The sequence below is a fragment of the Capra hircus genome, chromosome 14 (assembly GCF_001704415.2).
Source record: "Capra hircus breed San Clemente chromosome 14, ASM170441v1, whole genome shotgun sequence".
NCBI lineage: Eukaryota > Metazoa > Chordata > Mammalia > Artiodactyla > Bovidae > Capra > Capra hircus.
Window position 1 is genome coordinate 71,386,471 of NC_030821.1, and position 18,713 is coordinate 71,405,183.

General features: G+C 51.2%; 1 protein-coding gene across 1 annotated transcript in view; it reads right to left on the reverse strand.

The window, feature by feature from the left end:
• Positions 979-18,713, reverse strand: part of ASAP1 (ArfGAP with SH3 domain, ankyrin repeat and PH domain 1) — a 337,578-nt gene continuing 319,843 nt past the window's right edge. Inside the window, exons 27-31 of the mRNA XM_018058570.1 lie at positions 16,052-16,121; positions 13,618-13,676; positions 7,658-8,139; positions 5,781-5,903; positions 979-3,692 (exon numbers count right to left, since the gene is read on the reverse strand). Of these exons, the coding sequence (XP_017914059.1) occupies positions 3,618-3,692; positions 5,781-5,903; positions 7,658-8,139; positions 13,618-13,676; positions 16,052-16,121 (809 nt within the window). The 3' untranslated portion in view covers positions 979-3,617. The remainder of the gene's footprint in view (positions 3,693-5,780; positions 5,904-7,657; positions 8,140-13,617; positions 13,677-16,051; positions 16,122-18,713) is intronic.

An 18,713-nucleotide genomic window follows, 5' to 3' on the forward strand; every position in this document is an offset into this window, starting at 1 on the left:
CATCTTCCCCAACAGCTTGGCTTGAAGGGTTTATCTTGCTGAGGTGAGTGAACAGACATTGAGAGCTACCCACTTTCATGAAAGGAAACAAAACAGGTGCTGGGACCAAAGCCATGGTCTCGATCAGCTTTCCACCGCGGCATTTCTCTGGCTACAATTTCGTGATGGAGACCATCTCCCACCTGGTGGAAATCCTGAGGACGGCCCTGGAGCCAGGACCACTCACCTGGACCCTGAAGTGGTCGGTGAGTAACCATGAGGGCTGCTGCAGGGGCCTGCGTCTCCCTGAGCCTCCTGGTGGGCTCGCAGCTTCCCCTGGCTTCCTGAGGGAGAGATGAGACCACACACGTTCGGTGCTTAGACCACGGTGTGCTCACAGCACAGCAGTATCAGTGCTGACAGCTACAGAACAGAAGCGCACACACAGCACTGAGCAGGGCCCAAGAACTTTCAGTGTATCCACATGTAACCTTTGGGGACTTCCCTGGTGGTCCAGTGGCTAAGACTCGGCACTCCAAATGCAGGTTCGAGCTTTGGTCAGGGAACTGGATCCCACAAGCCACAACTACAGATCCTGCCCGCCACAACGAAGATCACAGATCCCATGTGCTTGCTGCAACTAAGGCCTGGTGCAGCCAAATAAGTACAGAAATATGTATTTTTTAAAAGTTATGATAAAAAAAAATGTAACATTCACGATGTTCCAAGATGTGCAGGCTGGGTGCCTATAGGTGGGGGTGGGTTGGGGGTAGCGGGGTCAGGGAGGAGAAAGAACTGAAATGCTACAGGTCCATGGTTTGTTAAGCCGAGGAAAGTAATGCACATTCTTTATCTGAAGTGAATCTGAACGTAGAAGTTGCGTGACTTGTGTTATCTGTACCTGCCTCCCGCCCCACCTAAAGCACAGCCAAGTCAAGTTCTGATTTCCTCCAACCAGAAGAGCCGTGGACAACTCACAAAATGACCTTATGTCAGATGTTTGGGATCAACTGAGAATATGTTTATTTAAAAGCAATTTTAAATATTAAAAAAAGTAGAAATGAACACATACAGTACTGAAAAACAGTCACATTAAATACATGTGAAATGACGAGTATACTGATGTCTAAGCATAACATCCAGATGGGAATTCGGAATTTAACTTGTGGCGCTGTGGGATCCCTATACAACATGTTGAAGTTCTAGGCAATAAAAAAATAAATAGCAATCGCTGTTCAACAGTAAAATAAGACACACACTATTTGCAGAACATAACTTTCCCCGCTGCGGGGGGGCAAAGAAGAATTAGCTATTTTTCCCATAAGGTTCCATACCTTCAAAATACTCTCTATCATGTACAAAATTGCAGATAGCGGCTCACTGAGTTTAAGAACAATACCAGATTCAAACTCAACCAAGGTCGCCAAAGGTATTTATTTATATCTATTTTTCCTATGTCCCACAGTAAGCTGGGTTAGAGAAAACTCAGATTCCTGATGGAAAACAAAAACAAAACCAGGAAAAAAAGCAAGTGTTAAAAAGCATCTGTGTAAAAGTTGCTCTAAAAGAGGAAAAAAGAAAAGGAATTAATTCCATATAATTTTAGACATCGTGCTTTTGTGTGTGTTTTTTTTTTTTAAAAGCCAGTTTATTCTGAGATCAGTTGAAAATACTGTAGGCCACAAAAATGAACAGTGCTTGAATGCAACTTAAGTGTAAGTGAATGAATTGGAACACTAAATAACTTTGGGAGGTGACTTCCTGTCCAGACACCCGGTGGCTGCACTATTAAGCCTGCCAACACTGGACCACGCACACCAGCACGTCCCGTATCTGTGTGGAGTTCACGTGTGCTGCGACGCTGAGGAAGCAGTTGCTTAAAATCACTTTCCGATAATAGCTGGTGAGATATGTTGCAGGTTTGTCATGCAAGGTTTATTGGTTCAGTGATCACGTGAGCAGAGCTAAGTTAATGCTCGCCAAGCACTGCGACTTGATTACAGAGGGCTCCCCTAAGGGTTTGGTTGGGAGCTGTGCTTCTGTGAAATGAACATTTCTCACTTGTTGCCAGGATGATCTGCTTAAAAATATTAGTTTCCTGCGCTGCTGCCAATGTAGCTGTTTAAGCAAGTGCACTGCCAGGACGACACACGGGCCTCGGAATCCGAGAGCAGTCCCACGGACTGGGGAGTGGAGCTGCTGTATTCTTTCCCCAGATTCAGGCTGATATAAAAGACTGAAAAACTTAGGATGGTCTTAATGGTCTGATGAACACGGCTGGGATGAGAAAAAAAAAACGGGAGGGGCAGGGACCCCTGGCAGAAAAGCATGTTTCACAGTGCAATTCATAGCAGCGTTCAGAAACTTGGTTATGAATTGACTTGAAGATGACGTGTCTGTTCAACAGAGCTGGGAAACTTATCTATGACTGGGGTTTAGTAAAGAAAATGGGGGAAAAAAAAGAAGGCTGGTTTCAGCACCTGGATTCTAGGGGAGAGCGGGCGGGGGAAAATGGTGGGCAGAACTGATTTCTGAATTCGTCGTCTTCTTGAACACTCTTTTGAGAGTTTAAATTTATCCAGAATGAAAACTGAGAAAATAATTTAAAACGGACACGTTAGGGGTGTTAACATAGTCGAAGGATGCTAATTCATAATGTGATATGCGTATTCATACCCTAGAGGAAGCCAAATGACTGACTGGAAACAAATGTTTGTTGCAACCTTATAATTTCTGCTTTAATGGCAATCAAGTTTAAAAAAAATGTACAGTTCAACTTATCCATACTATTCCTTTATAAAAGGCAGATTTCAGGTAAGCTTCTAAATGCATGCATAATGTAGAGGCTAATATTTTCTGGCAGTCCTTGGTTCCTGAAAGTTGAACTTCATCAGATGTGTCTTAAACTTCTGTGAAAATAGTCATGAAGGATATGTTATTTTTGCATAATGAGGTAATATCAGGGGCGGGCACTCATCTTCTTAAGACAGCATAAACCCACGTGTCTAAACCTGCGTGAGGCTGTGGGCATTGTAAAATGCCACCCAGCGTTCTGGGTCAGTGGATGTTTTGCTGAAGGAATAACACTTACACAGAACTGAGCACTTTTCTGTAATAAATACCAAAGTCGATTTTTGTAGCTGTAAACTGTGTACACAGATAACAACAGGCTGGTCTGTCACGGAGTGGAAAGATTCACCTGGAAGACAGTACCCACCTCTTTGCTAATGTTGCATTTCTCAGTAACACAATGGAGAATACTGTCAGGTTAGGAACAGAGAGGCAATTCTGTGCCCTTCAACGGTTGCTGGAGACCATTTCTATTCGCAAAGCCAGCAGTTCCTATATTCCTGCTTGTTTGTTTGCTTGGAAAACAGCATAGACAGAAATGTAAGTGCTAGATACCAAGGATGGCTTTGGCAAGCCAGTAAGGCGCGCCGGGCCCCAAGGCTACCCGAATACTGGCGAAGGCAGAGACCGCAGGGTATTTACAACACGCGTTCCGTTCCTCTCCTGAGGCGGCCCCTCCGGGAGCTTCCACTCGGTAACAGCAGCTATTTACACGGTGTGCACAGGGTCTCGGGGAGGCAGCGGTCTGGTATGACGGGCGCGGACAGTCTGAAGGCTCTGCTTTTCTGCTAGTCGGACAGGATGTGGACAAAGGACACTGGGAAGACGCCCTTCCTCTCGGGCTGCCCCTCGATGTGCCCAATCTGCAGGGAGAAAGGAGAGGCGTCAGGCAGGAGGCAGCCGGTGGGTCCGAGTGCCCCCGGAGCTGATACTGATGCAGGCCCCAGGCAGACACAATGAAGGCGCCATGCACGGCGAAACCGCTTTCACAGGGATCGCTTCGCTAGCAGGCAGCCCTGGGAGGTGGACGGTCCTGGGGCCCTCACTTTCTACACGAAGGGACAGGGGCCCCGAGGGGTGGGGTCCTGCCATGGTCTCTCCTGGGCTGCAGCCTCAACCACGCGCTTAACCAGGCCGCTCGGCTGCCTCTCCCGCTGGGTGACCTTGCAAAGCGTGCTAAGCCTCCCTTGTCTGTAAAACGGGGCTGAAAAACCCCTGCTTCTCAGGCCTGTGGGGAAGCTACACCAACGATTCTATACATAAAAAGGGCTACTAGGCACCAAGAACTTGCTTTCTGGTTGTGGTGGAGGAGAGGATGCTGTGAAAGTCTGAGAGTGATGGGGGCAGCTGTTTTCTTGTCTGCTGCCTAAACCTGTCAGCCATTGTTACCTCCCAAGGCTCCGAATAACCTGTTACATGAGGATTAACTGCTTCGAAGAGAACCCTATCAGGAAAAAGACCAGCGACACGCAAGCTGGCTTCAGATGACTATCACAGAGAAAGATGGGCGGCCTCCTTTGCTCACCAGGCCTGGGGCCTTGGACGGTCAGCCGGGCCTCTGTGCACTGGTTTCCATCTGGACAGAGAGGTTAATAGCAAGGCCAGGATGACCCACGTCATCGGGTCTTAGTTGGCGTCATGCACGTGAGTCCTCAGACATCCCTGTGAGGGAGGGCGACTCGTGCCTCCCTTTTCAGAGGGGGAAACTGAGGCTCACAGAAGGCTGCACCCAGGGCCAGAGGGTGAGTCACGCTGAGATTTCAGCACCCGTCTCCTTGTCAGGGATCTAACCCACCAGACTTCACGACAGACAGAGAGAGGGAGGAAGGGGGCCTCTGGTTTGTCAGCCCCAGTGCTTCTGACATTTGGGGCAGAGGGTTCTTTGTGGTGGGGGCTCCTCCACACATCACAGGACGTTCAGCAGAGGCCAGCAGCACATACCCTGGCCAGGCCCTGACGAGCAGAATGTTTCCAGATATTGCCACACGTGCCTGCAGAGTGAGACTGCCCCGGCTGAACCACTGCTGCGGCCCAAGGAGCATCCCGATGGCTGTGACCGGGATTCTGGAGTCATGGTCTGGGCCCAGGGGGAGGAAAGGCGAAGGGCCACGAGTGTGCCCATGTGTGTGTGTTTCTGGGCGTCAGCAGGTCCTGGGCTCAGCAGTGAACCACAGGTCCCTTTCTCAGCACAGAGGGTCGGGCGCTCTGGGGAGGACAGGGCTCCAGCTGCCAAGGACGCAGAATTTCCACGCCGGGGTGGGGAGTGATCGCCTCGGAGGCGTCCACCCGCTGCCCCTCTGTCCGGCAGGGCCTGCCAGAGGCTTCCTCCCCCAATAGCCTGGACAGCTGTGGGCACGTCGGGTCCCCTGCAGCCACCCAGGACCCAGGCAGCTCCCAGGCCGCGGAGGGGAGACAGGGCTGCCTCTCCTTCCTGACACCTAGGCAGCAGGTTTTCATGGAAAAGGAGCTGTCACAGATGGTCTCCTTGAATCCTCCCCTTGAATCCCCCCTGAAGTCACGTGAGGCAGGGATCCTCCTGATAGAACTTCAGGCTGGACGAAGATGGAGCCTGAGGATGTGCGGCGGGTGTGTGTGTGTGTGTATGTGGAGAGGTGGGGTGATAAAGCCTGAGGATGTGTGGCGGGGATGTATGTGCACACAAGTATGTATGTATGTGTGTATGTGTGTGTGTGGTGATGGAGCCTGAGAACATCTGGCAGGTGTGTGTGTGTGTGTGTGTGTGTGTGTGTGTTTGTGTGGTGGTGGTGGCGGTGGTGTTGAAGGGCGAGGCCTGAGCAGAGCTGGCTGGGCCAGGGTTGAATGAGCCCTGTGTGATGAGGGTACTCTCCTGAGCTGGTTTCGAAGCTCCCGGCTAAGAGGCAGGACAGGCACTGTGTCCTGGGGGGCGTGTGCGGGCTGACCACGGACAGCGCCACGTGGCTGGTACGTACCCACCACTCCTGGTCCTCCTCCCCGGTGACCACGATCACCTCACCCTCCATGAAAGTCAGCTCATCATCGTTGTCCGCCTGGCAGTCATAGATGGTCTTCACTCGCCTCACCTTGCTCTTCCCCTTCAAGAAAGCAGCGGGGTTTTAGCTCACAGGACCGACTGAAGGGAAAGGAGGACACGATGACCCAGGGCGAGTGGCTTCACCTCGCCAAGCCTCAGTTTCTCCCTGATGAAAGGGGGGAGCGCCCCTAGCCCTGGGTGCTCTCCAGATAGAAGGGCCCCTCTGCCCAAGGCAGCAGGGAGGCCCAGTGAGAGTGGAGGGGGGCCGGTAACCACCAATGACTTCCATCTGAGAGCAAACATCACGGGGAAGGGATCAAAATCCAGCTTCACCAGAAATAAGCGATGTGCCCGACCACGCCCCGCCCCACCCCGCCCCGCAGCGGCCTGCAAAGATGACAGCAGATTCTAAAAATGGTTTGGGGAAACATGATGTAAAGCAGACCAAACACATGCAGCATAAACACATTTCTCAGCCCCTCATGCAAAGCGCCGTGTCAGCACACGCTGCTGACACAGAGCAGGGGAGCCCGGGGCGGGGGCGGGGGCCTCCAGGCAGTTCCCCAAAACGTTTTAGTTTCTGACCCATGTTGATTCGAGCTTTTGGTTGTTAGATTTCCAGTTCTCTGCAAACAGGAAGATGGAAATAGAGAACTGACCTCCCAAAGGATGTTTCTGGCACCTGGCTTATTAAATAATTAGGAATTTTAAAAAAGCAAGCTGTCCCGCTCAAAGTCTGGGGTCAAGTGCTTTTCCTCTTGGTCTGTTGGTTTCTCCCTCACTCTCCCTGATGGCCCACTTGCTTCTACAACTCCCCTCCCCGGGCTAAGCCAGAGCTGGTGGAGTCTGAGAAGCCGAGGGCTACGGCCAGTTGAGGTCTTAAGTCTTCCGCTCTGACTCTGTGAGCAAACTGGAAGACCTCTGTGTGACCATTTATAACAGGGAGGGTTAAATGAGATAATTAAATGGTGACGTGTGCAGTAGCACAGACTGGAATTGTGTACATCAAGGCCAAGGGTGGTGCTCAGGCTTCTCGAGCACCGTGAAGAGCAAGCATCCATCAATGAACATGCTTGTGGCCTCCCACCCAGGAGAGGCTCTGTTTCACTATTCTCACCTTTCCTTTAGTATTGAAGGGACACACTTCTATCACAATGTTGTTTTTCCATGGGAAGATGTGAGCAAGGCTTTTGGTCCCCCCGCTACCTGTGTTCCTTAACCCGGGGTGCTCCCACCCCGGTCAGGGTGCAGCGTGGGCAGGACAGGCAGTACGTGTGCATCTTCCCAGAGCTTCATTTTTCCAAAAGAAGATTTTTTTTTAGGGGGTGGGGACGGAAAGGCATGTTTAAAGCAAAAAGGACATACTATAGAGCAGAAGGCATTTTGTGAAAATGAAGGGGTGGGAGACTTCAAACCAAACTCTACGTTGGTTGGTACAAGTCTCTTTGGGCTTTATGTCCAATTCCTCCAAAAGGCGCAAAGCTGAGGTGTGAGGCTGCTTTCCCGGGACCTTGGGAAAGGAACGGTCTCCTGCTCAAGGACCACAGACAAGGGTGACCACTTGCGGGGCGCTGCTCGCACTTCCCTGCATTTCACTGCCCATGAAGGCAGGCAGTGTTCTAACCCCTTTCTGTGAAGGAGGAGACAGAGGTTCAGGGCCGTGAGGAGGTGGCCACGGCCCCGTGGTCACAGGGCAGGCAGGTCCTGACGCCTATCTGCTGGGGTCCACAGCCCGGCCCCAACCCCCAGGCCCTGTGCCCCCAACGACACCCGACCCCGGGTGAGCACGTGCCTGGGTTTCCGAGCACCACTCACCGTGTTGATCTTCCTGGGCAGCGGCACGGGTGTCTCTGGCAGGGTGGGCGTGAGGTCGTTGGTGTCCTCGGACGCCTGCTTGGGGATGTTCGGGGACAGGTCCGCCGGGTGTGACTTGGGGGTGAGCTCCGGGGCTGGCTGGGCCTTGGGCGAGGCATCTCCCGTCTGGGGTTTTGCCAGCAGCTCCCCCAGTTGTGGCTTGGGAGGCAGGTCCTTCACCTGGGGCTTGGGGGGCAAGTCTGCGAGCTGCGGCTTGGGAGGCAGGTCGCCCAGCTGTGGCTTCGGGGGCAGCTCTCCTGGCTTAGGTGGCAAGTCTCCAATGGGGGGTTTGGGAGCCAGTTCCGTGGGCTTTGGGGGCAGGTCCCCAGGTGGCGGCTTCTGCGGTAACTCTGCCAACTGGGATGACTTCTGGAAGATCTCAGGCGGGACGTTGGCTTTGTCGAGGGACAGATGATGGCTGGTCTCTGTTTTCCTTAGTGCCACTGCGGGAGGCGACCACAGAGAGGGTTCACGGGCAGGACCGACCCTGAGCGAGCGCCCCAGGCAGTCGCAGGCCAAGATCCCACATGACTGGCCTGCTTTTAAAAAAGTTGGAAGCCTGGAGGCATCCACCTTACAAATGGATGATCTTATGCCTCAGTTATGTAAGAATAAGATCCAAACTCACCCAGAAGTAAAAAAAAAAAAAAACAAAAAACCACAACTATACACATAATAAATCCTCTGGAGAAGGGAATGGCAACCTACTCCAGCATTCTTGCCTTGAAAATTCCATGGACAGAGGATGCTGGTGGGCTACAGTCCACGGGGTCGCAAAGAGTTAGCTGTGATTGAGCGACTAACACTCTCACCCTTTCATACACATAATACAGATTACAGGAAACTGCAAGGTGCAGAGTTAAGAGGGGAAGTTTCCCGTAAGTCCACTGCGTAAATCAGCCACTTACAATGCTCTGGTGCAATTTCCTTCTGGACCTTTCTATGCATTTTTCATAGATAAAACATCTATCTGCCCTTATCTATATACTGATTTAGCAAGAATATTCACCACGTTTATAAAAATCGTTCATTAGTACTAAGCATATACTTTTAATGCTGCATCCTATTCCGTTCTGTAGTGGTATCATTCTAATTTCTCATGTTTTATATGATGTACACACTGTGTAAGAGGGAAAAAGTTTCTCCTCTTACCACTCCCGCCTACCACCCCTTTGAGGTCAACTCCATTCCTTTTTAGTGATGCCCATATGTGTATATGTGAATATGTGTATATATGAATGTGTATATATGAATTATCTTTAAAAACCTGGGACTACAGCAAATACATTAAATGGGACTACAATACCTACATTGCCTGCAACTTGGTTTCCCATTTAATATATTTGGGAGAATTTCTATTAACATGGGACACATACATTGGACAAGGAAATGGCAACCCACTCAAGTATTCTTGCTTGCTACAGTCCATAGGGTCGCAGAGTCGGATATGACTGAATGACTCACACTCACTCACTCATATACACACACACACACACAACATACAGTGTCTACAACTTTGGTTTTTCCCCACTTAAAATACTTGGGAGAATTTCTATTAATAAATCACTTCCTCCTCCTTCTCTTTAAAGGTTGTGCAGTACTCCATCGCTTGGAGAGTCTGCGGTCTGAACCTTTGCACAGCTCTAACCAGTGGAACTTAAGACATGTCTCCAAATTGGGCTCCACTACTTAGTTACAAGCTGTGTGACCTTGAGCAGGCTACAAAACCCCTCACCTTCCTCATCTCTAAAACACGAGCTGACATAATGAGCTTGCCAACAGGACGAGGCAGACTCTAGGTTCAGTATCAGAATATTACGGAGCATGTCACTGTTGCTGAGACAAGGTTCCTTGAGGCCAGGATTCCCCAAGCACATAGTGTGTGCTCAGCGAGGACACAGCGGACTAAAGCACACTGAAGGAGCCCAACAGCGGACTAAAGCACACTGAAGGAGCCCAACTAAGAACTGTATTCTAAAGACATGACACTCAGAGAGAGACTCTTCAAATGTTTTGTTTTTTAAAAAAGTAACGACAAACCCCAGTGTTGTAAAGTCACAAGCTACACTGAAGCTGCTCCTGCTCGGGGACTGCTGGCCACAACCCTTCCTAAGGAACTCAGACTTCACAGGCTGGCTGGTGAGCTTCGGCCAACATGGCACAGTTCAGAAAGTGGCAACAGGCCCATCAGATTCCTCTCTTGGAAGCAAGACACTGGGGTAAACAAAACAAGCAAGACACTGAGGCAGGCGGTGATGGGGGAACAGCTGGGGGAATCCCCTGAGGCAGCGGGGCTGAAAAGCCTAGCTCTGAGCCACACTTACGGGGGAACAGAAACCGTGAGGAAGTGCTGGGCTGCCCAAACAGGCAACTCCGGTTCTAGGAATTTATCCAAAAAGGGGATCAAAGCCAGGGCACACGCCTGTGCCAGGGTGTTCAGCATGACACTGTTTATAGTGAAAAAAAAAAACCAAACTGTGAACCGGGTGAATGTGGAAGAGGACAGACTACTTAATATGGCCCGGTATCAGATAACGGAGCACTACACAGCCAGTAAGAGTACAATTAATCTCATGGAAAGGGCTCTTGATTCACTGTATGACAAAAACCAGCTTAAATAGTGACATGAAAAAATCATAGGAAAAAGACCGAGAGGACCGACTAAATTGCTTTACCCTGGGTGGCGAGACTTTGGGTGGTTTGCATTTTCTTTATACTTCTTTGCATTTTTTAAATCTAGAATGAATATAGGTTCATTTTATACTACGAAGAAATATGAAAAGAGTCTCCCCTCTAAACAAGTCTCTCTGACTATTTTATTTCCAAGATGATCTTGTGTTTTCCCCTCTCTAATTCAAAGTCCTTTGTGAGCTTCATTTTTTTTAAATTAATTAATTTATTTGTCTGTACCAGGTCTTAAGTTTCGTCACTTGACCTTAGTTGTGGCATTTGAGATTTTCCCTGACCAAAGATCGAACTTGGGCCCCCTGCGTTAGGAGTGTGAGGCGTTAGCCACTGGACTACTAGCGAAGTGCCTGAGCTGCATTCGTAACTCTGATGGGCAGACCAGCAAATTTCCCCCCAAAGTTGGATGACACAGAGTACTCTGCTCGAATGAGGACATCAAGGACAAGAAAGGAGTGAGAATCCCACCCCATCCCTGGGACTTCCTTGGTGGGCCAGTGGTTAAGAATCCACACTTCCACTGCAGGGGATGTGGGTTCGATCCCTGGTTGGGGAACTAGAATTCCGCATGCTGCATGGCACAGCTGAAAAATAAGAAAAAGACCCGGGGGGGGGGGGGTTATGGTGCGGCTGGTTCATGCAGGCAAGGTTGGTTGGAAACAAACAGATTTGGCCCTTTGGATAGCAGTATGACACAGAGCTCAGGTGCTGAAATACTCTGCCCTGGGCTGTGATGGTTCTGTTACTGAGAATAGGCTCTAAGGACATAACTGAGAAGGAGGAGGAAGATGAAGAAAGAGCCCGTGTGCTCTCAGCTCATGTTTCCAACAAAAGGGGGCGTCAAGCAGAGGATGGCAGCCGCTTGATGACAGAATCCTAAGTGGAAAAACCCAGGATGCAGGGCTGGACTGTCACTGTGATGACAGCTAGGGAAGAATGTAAGGGACCAAGGGCTGTGTCACAGCCCAACACTACGGTGACTCTGTTCAGGTTGGAGAGGCCCCTGAAGTTTCTCTACTTCTGCCCTTTAAAACTCATTAAACAAATGGCTTCATGCAGCAGTCAATCCCCAGCTGAGGTTTTCACTAAGCCCTTTAGAAGAAGCCCAAAGGATTACCTCGTGGCTCAGATGGTAAAGAATCCACCTGCAAAGCAGGAGATCTGGGTTCGATCCCTGGGTCGGGCAGATCCCCTGGAGAAGGGAATGGCAACCCACTCCAGTATTCTTGCCTGGAGAATCCCATGGACAGAGGAGCCTGGAGGGCTACAGTCCATGGGGTTGCAAAGAGTCGGACACGACTGAGCAACTAACACTTTCAAAGAATTTAAAAAACAAGTGATGTTTTGGAGGGAAAAACAGTGAGGTGTGGTCAGGATAGTCCACGTGGAAGTGGCAGCAGGTGCTGCGGAGGACAGGTGGGCAGAAGGAGCTGTGCCCGGTCCCTCTCAGCGTCACAGACACCCTCTGGCTCTGGCTGAGGAGGCTCAGAAATACACCCAGACTCTGCTTGTTTTCTGAGTGAGACAAAGACACACTGGATGGATGGTGCAGGAGCCACTGATGTAACATGGAGCACCCTAGCTCTTCTGCTGGGGAAAGACTGCAGGGCCAGGGTGGAAGCAGGCAGACCAGGGAGGAGGCTGCAGAGTCTAGACAGGAGATCATGGTCTGGGAGACCACGGGTGAGAGTGGAGACACGGGAATCAACAGTGTGTGTGGAGGATGAGGGGCATGGGAGGAAGGGAGGAGCTGGGCTTCTCTCCTAGGTTTAAGATCCAATCTCCTAGACCTGGACAATATCACCTGTAACAGACAGGGACGCAGTGCAAGGAACAGGTTTGGCTGGAGGGGTGTGTGTGCTGTGTGTATGTGTGTGTGTCTGTGTATACTTGGACAATATCACCTATAACAGACAAGGACGCTGTGCAAGGAACAGATTTGGCTGGAGGGTGAGGGTGTGTGTGTGTGTGTGTGTGTGTGTGTGTGTGTGTGTGTGTGTGTGTGTGTGTGTGTGTGTGTGTGTGTGTGTGTGTGTGTGTGTGTGTAAAGGGTCTTCAAAATCTTAGGTTGAGAAGCTGTCAGACGTCTGAGCAGAGACAGGACAGTGGCAGGTGTGTGGGAGTTTAGATTACGGAGGGACACTTGGACTACGTACATGATACAGAGATGCCGAGGTGGGTACCCCAGGGAATGAGGGCAGATTCAGAAGAGAAGTGACTGCGACCGAGACAATCTCTGGGGGCTGCGGACACGAGGGACCTGCACATGCGGGGAGGGACTGTCAGTGCCGTAAGAACAGGATGGTGTTCACAGGTCAAGTGCAGAGACCAGCTGGGTCAAAGGCTGCAGACAGGCCAAGCTGATCACCGCTGACGGCCTCATGGAGGGGTTTTAACAGAGACACATGAATGGATCTCGGCCTGGAGAACTGGTAGCCGCAAACTTGACACAGAGAGAGGCAGTCAGACAGCACATCCCTCTCGACAGAAGAGCGCACTGCTGCCTGGGAAGGAGTTTTGCCAAAGCCTGAACTAGCAGCATCTGATCGGGTCTCTTGATCCAACTTTCAATTGATAGGACATGTTAGAGGACAGAGGAACATGTTAAATGACTACATGGGGGTGCCGATCAGCAAAATCCAGCCTTTCTGAAGTATGATCTCACTTCGTCCTCACAAAACCTGGTGGAGTAGGTGTCCTGGCGCTGCTGACAGGTGAGGAATCTCAGGCTCAGTGAAGCTTCTGAGTGCCCTGCCCAGGCCTCACAGCTAGTAAGAAGGAGAGCCAGTCCTGGTTCTGAGGTCTCTCTCACTTTGTTTGCAATAGAAGAAATGATATCTGGGGATACTAATGATGGATCTTCTGAAAAAGCATTGTTTTAGGAAAAGTTTGGTGTTTGTTAATTATAAAACTTGAGCTTATAAATATTTTTCTTCACTGAACAAATATTAATTACACATCTCTTACATGTCAGCTGCTGCTCAAGGCCATCTGAGATAAAGCAGGGGCCAAAAAAGACAGACACCCCGACCCCTTGGAGGGTACAGTGACAGTATAATTACACGTAAATATGAAAGAGAGGATGAGATGGTTAGCCAGCATCACCGACTAAATGGACATGAATTTGAGCAAACGCTGGTAGATATCCAGTGAAGGACAGGGAAGCCTGGTGAGCTGCTGTCTCTGGTGTCAGAAAGAGTCAAGGGAACAAACAGGATGAAAAAGAGAAATCTTACCTTTCTGAGGTAGTTTAGGAAGAACTCTTGGGCCAAGGGCAGTCTTTGCAGAGCCAGTGCTAATGAATAAATAAGAATCGTTTATGATCTCAGAGTGCTATAAAATCAATAGTGAAATAGTCTTCAAGGAAATCATAGAAATTCACAGAATTATCTATCTAAAATTGCTTTCAACATTTCCCTAACAAAAGATTATAGTCCAGTTGCCCAGATTTGAAGCTTGCCTGCATTTCCCTGAGGATTTTCTTTTTATTCCCAAGTCTGCAGAATGGAGTCAAGAGGGAAAGTAACAAAACCACCACCAACCCACTGAGTGAAAAAGCCTAATCCCTCCTCTTCTTGACGCCCTTCCCTGAAGGAACAGTGCTGATGAAAGCGCGGGGCACCCTGCAGGTCCTGGGCCAAGCGCACTGCTCCAAGGCAGCTCTTCTCATGCGGCCCCACGATGTTATGCATGTCACCTCCACCTGCAGCACAGGAAACCAGAGCCTGTGCACCTCCAGTGACCTGTGGACGCTTCCAAGGCTGGTCAGCGGCGGAGCTGGACATTCAGGCCCAGCTCCATTGGACTCCAGAGCCCTCACTTTTTCCTTGCACCAGAGCAAACAGCTTGGTTCTCAGGCCTCCAGGCTTTCCCTGAGTTGTTCCTCTTCTAGAACAATTTGTAAATGGGCAGAGGAGAAGAGCCCCGGAAAGCAGGCCCTAGGCACAGAAGCTGCCCCATGTCATCTGGTATCAGGGACTCCCCAACGCCCCTGCCACCACTGAAATGCCAGCGCTGCAGGAGACTACTCTCGGTGGGAACCCGCTCTTTCCCTTTAATAAGAGGCTGTGACTGTGCTCAGGGAACACCGGGGGCCCTGAGGACCCAAACAGCACAGCATCCCAGTGCCAGACTCGTATCTGCCAAGAGCCACCTTTATTACCTCGTTTATCCTCTGCTGTCCTCTAATGGCCTAAGAACCGACTCCACCCCTCGTCTATCCTAATTGCATTTAAAAGGACAGGAAAAGCCAAACCAGCCAAAAAGAAAACAAAGAGCTCAATAAAGAAGATGAAATGCACGTGTCTTTCATCCTGGCCCACAAACCACTCCTGGTCTCAGTGGCTCTCTCCTTGGCTCCCTCGAAATTTTAAGGCTTCTGGGCTACTCAAGGCTAAGGCTGGTGAGATCAAGCCACCACTGGACTAGAAGGGTTTTGCCCTGAACACGTCTGGTGCGTGTCCTGGCCTCAGCATCTTTGCAGGGACGCATGTCTGCCCATCACAGACATGAGCTTGATGCTTTCCCAGCCTGGGTACTGAGGCCAGATGCTTGGAAGCATCTCACACGGGTGACCTGGGGTGGATGCTGTGCGTGGATCTGGGCTGCTTTGCGTGCTGTGGGGGGTGCCGTGTGCACATGTATGCAAGCGTGCGTGCACATGTATGCAAGCGTGCCTGCACATGTGGGGGCTCAATTCCCTGTAAAAACCATTAGTGGGCACTTCCTCCACCTCAGATTCCCTCCCCTGGAAGACCCCCACTGGCCCTGGGGTTGAGAGACCCCCAGGCAGTGTGTGGGGGAGTCGCTGAGCGCAAGCGGCAGGCAGTGTTGACTGTGGCGTTTGAGAACCCCCCGGATTGAGTACCGGGGCCCCGCGTCCTCATCTGTAAACCTGAGGGCAGTAGCGACTGGGCTGCCTCACGGGCTCGTAAAGGCTAAAACAGGGCGGCGGCATTAGAAGAAATGAGGATTTTGGCTTTCAGCCTCGACAAACTCTGGAAGGCAACCCCCACGCACCAGCTGACTCCTCCTGCCTGAGCTTTTGGGTCAGGAAGCGGCTCCCTGTGTCCTCATCTGGGATCGAGTCTCTGGGGAAAACCCTCTGTGCTGGCACCGGGTATACACTGTCCACAGAAACTCTTCTGAAGCATCTCATTTCGGTGAGAGGAGAGCAGAAAGGGATGCCCCTCCGTTAGCCTAGCTTAAAGAAATCTTACAAACAGGAGGCTTGGAAAGAGTCCTATTTTTATGTTTGAAAATCTCTAGGCTGTTGGATCTCCTTGAGGATTATCTTTTTATTCTCAGGTCTGCAGAATGGAGCTAAAAGAGAAAGTACCAAAACAAAATGGCTTCATTAAAAAATTGAAAATAAGAACTCATTCCAGCACAGACTGTGCAATCCTCAGAAAAGTGAGGTCCGTTCCCGCTTGGAATCTGGACAGGGAGGTGCTGATCCCCTGAAACACCGTCTGCAGACCCTGTCCGGGCCCTAGAACTGTGTGCTGAGGGGGGCCATGCAAAGTGATGGAGGCTTTCAGGTTCCCATCACGGTCAGCATCAGCTGGTGGGCCCCACCTTGAGCAGACAGCCCCTGAAGTCCACTTGTATAACTGTCCATGGCGACCCTAAGTGGCCCCCCTCGGGGGAGTCCGCGTGGAGATGGCTCACCTTGACTGCTGGGACAGGCCCTCGAACTTGTTCGCAGTCTTACTGGACGACGACGGACCCACATCGTTACCTGGGGGAGACAGGATTAAATGGACCAACGCTGCAGGTCACAGGGCTGCAAGAGGTCCCACACACAAACGCACTCAAGTTTCATTACTCCTTGGAGATGCCCTGAGAGCCACGTTAATAACAGCAACTGCTGTGTACTCACCACTGACTACCAGTGAGGTACTGTGTTAGGTACCTCATAGTCATTACATCTGTGAGATACATATTATCATGTGGGTGCGCTCAGTCATGTACGACTCCTTGCGATCCCATGGACTGTAGCCCACCAGGCTCCTCTGTCCATGGGATTTTTCTGGCAAGAATACTGGAGTGGGGTGCCATTTCCTCCTCCAGGGGATCTTCCCAGGGATTGAACTCGCATCTCCTGTGTCTACTGCACTGCAGGTGGATTCTTTACCCGCTGAGTCAGTGGGGAAGCCCAGACATACCATTTGCCTTACAGTTTACATAAGAAACAAAGAAGTAAAGCAGAGGCCAGGGTCAAGCAGCTGGTAAGGGTCAGAGCTGGGATGCAAAGCTAGGCAGCCCTCCTCCAGGGTCTGCAATGAACCCCCACTCTCGCCCCTCCCACCCCAGCCCCATAACCTACAGGAGGGAGAGGCTGGTTAAGTGCTCAGACGGAACCTTCTGGATTGGACTGTAACACCAGGTCATTGATGCATGAAGAATAGCGCCAGACTTTCAAATACAGATCTAGTTTAATGAGACACTCCTAACCATCACTCTATTTCCACGAGTCTGCAGCTTAAGCCTGAAGGTCTTCCTTGGCAGCCTCTCACGGCATCCTCTGAGCTGAGACTTCCTTTAAGGCAGGTGTTTCTTTTCAGCATGGTGCTCACATCTCACACTTTCAGACTTAAATGGGTCATAACAATCAAAATGTCAAAGAAAGTTCTAGATGAGGGGAATACGCTGCTGCATCTGCTCATTCCTGCTCCAGGTGGAAAACACCCCAAACCAGTGATTCTCACCCTATTAAGCATGCGCAAGAGACCACCTGGGCTGCAGGAGCCCCCCCCGCTCTGCTCGGGGCCACCCACTCTGCTCGGGGCCACCCACTCCGCTGACTCACAGACAAGCCAACACGTCAGGGGCTGGGGCGCGACACTGCAGCTCAAACGGCCGGCATCCTCACTTCACCCTCTGCTCTGGCCACTTTCCAAAGAGGCTATGTGTTTTTACGCCTCTGTGACCTTGGCTCTTCTGTTCCCATTCCCTGCAGCATCTGTCCCCTCCCACTTGTGGTAAATTCCTCTGCCACCTTAGAAAAGAGTCTCTCCAAAGTCGGACTCTGTCCCTTCATCTCCCGGGCGAGCCTACAACCGTTAATCACAGAGGACGGTCAGGGTGCAGATTCTAGAGCCAGACGAGCCTGGCTCTGGAGTCCGGGTGTGCCCTCTGCCCAGCGGGTGTGAATTCTGATGACACTGCTTTTCCTACCAAGTCTCAGTTCCTGCCTGTATGAAAGAGGGATAACAGTTACTCCTCCACTAGACGGCGTGAGCATCTCGGGGGAGAAACCACGGAGTGTGGTGCACGGGGCTGGACCACGGGGGCGAGACAGGAAGGGGGGATCGCTGTTCCGAGCTCTCTGATGTGATGTAATGAAAATGGTGATGATTTATTTCCTCAACAGGTGAGCGCTTCGCTGACAGGGGCTCTGCCTTTTCCGGTTCTGTGGCCGTGCTCTCTAGCCCGCTGTCCGCCCAGAGCCACCTCCGGGTGCTATTGAAGGAAATCGTGGCCCACAGAGCCGCCGCCGCCACTTCTCCACCCCCCGTCTGGCTTCTCCCACTCCTTGGGGGCGAGGGTGGGCCTGGGGAAGGCATGTGAGGTTGGGCAGACAGGAATTCTGCCTTTCTCAGAGCCAGGCAAAGGCCACCTGCCATGCCTGGGAAGAGAAACGTGGCTGAGCACAATTTCTAGAAACAGGAGAGCAAGGTTGGAGGGAGGGGGAGGAGCATAAGCATGGAAGCAGCTCAATCCTTTTCCTCTCTCTGTGCCATCTGGGGAGGACCGTGCTGCACACACAGATGCGCAGGAAGGGACGGCGGCAGACAGACGCGGGGCAGGCAATTTAAGAAGCTGTGGCCAAGGACATCCCTGGTGGTCCAGTGGTTGAGAATCTGCCTGTTGATGCAGGGGACAATGGGTTCTATTGGAAGATCCCATATGCCTTTGGGCATGGGCAACTAAGCTTTCGAGCCACAACTACTGAAGCCCTTGCACCCCACAGCCTGTGCTCTGCGACGAGAGAGGCCAGTGCAACGAGAAGACTGCACACCACACCTAGAAAGCAGCCCCCATTCACCGCAACAACACACAGCAACCAAGACCCAGCACAGCCAAAAGTAAATAAACAAACAACAAATGCTGTGGCCGAGACTCGAGGTCCCTTGGTATGGCTCGGCAGCTGCGGGCCAAGAGTGTGGAATGAGAGGAGGCGCTGCCTAGCAGGGCCTGGCACACGGGCTCCAGCAGTCTTCTGGAAGAGTGGACACTCGTATGAGCCTTGGAGTCAGAAATTGGTTCAGATCCCAGCTCTGAAGTTACTGGACCTGTGATCTTAGGCAAGTCACTAGACCTCTGTGCT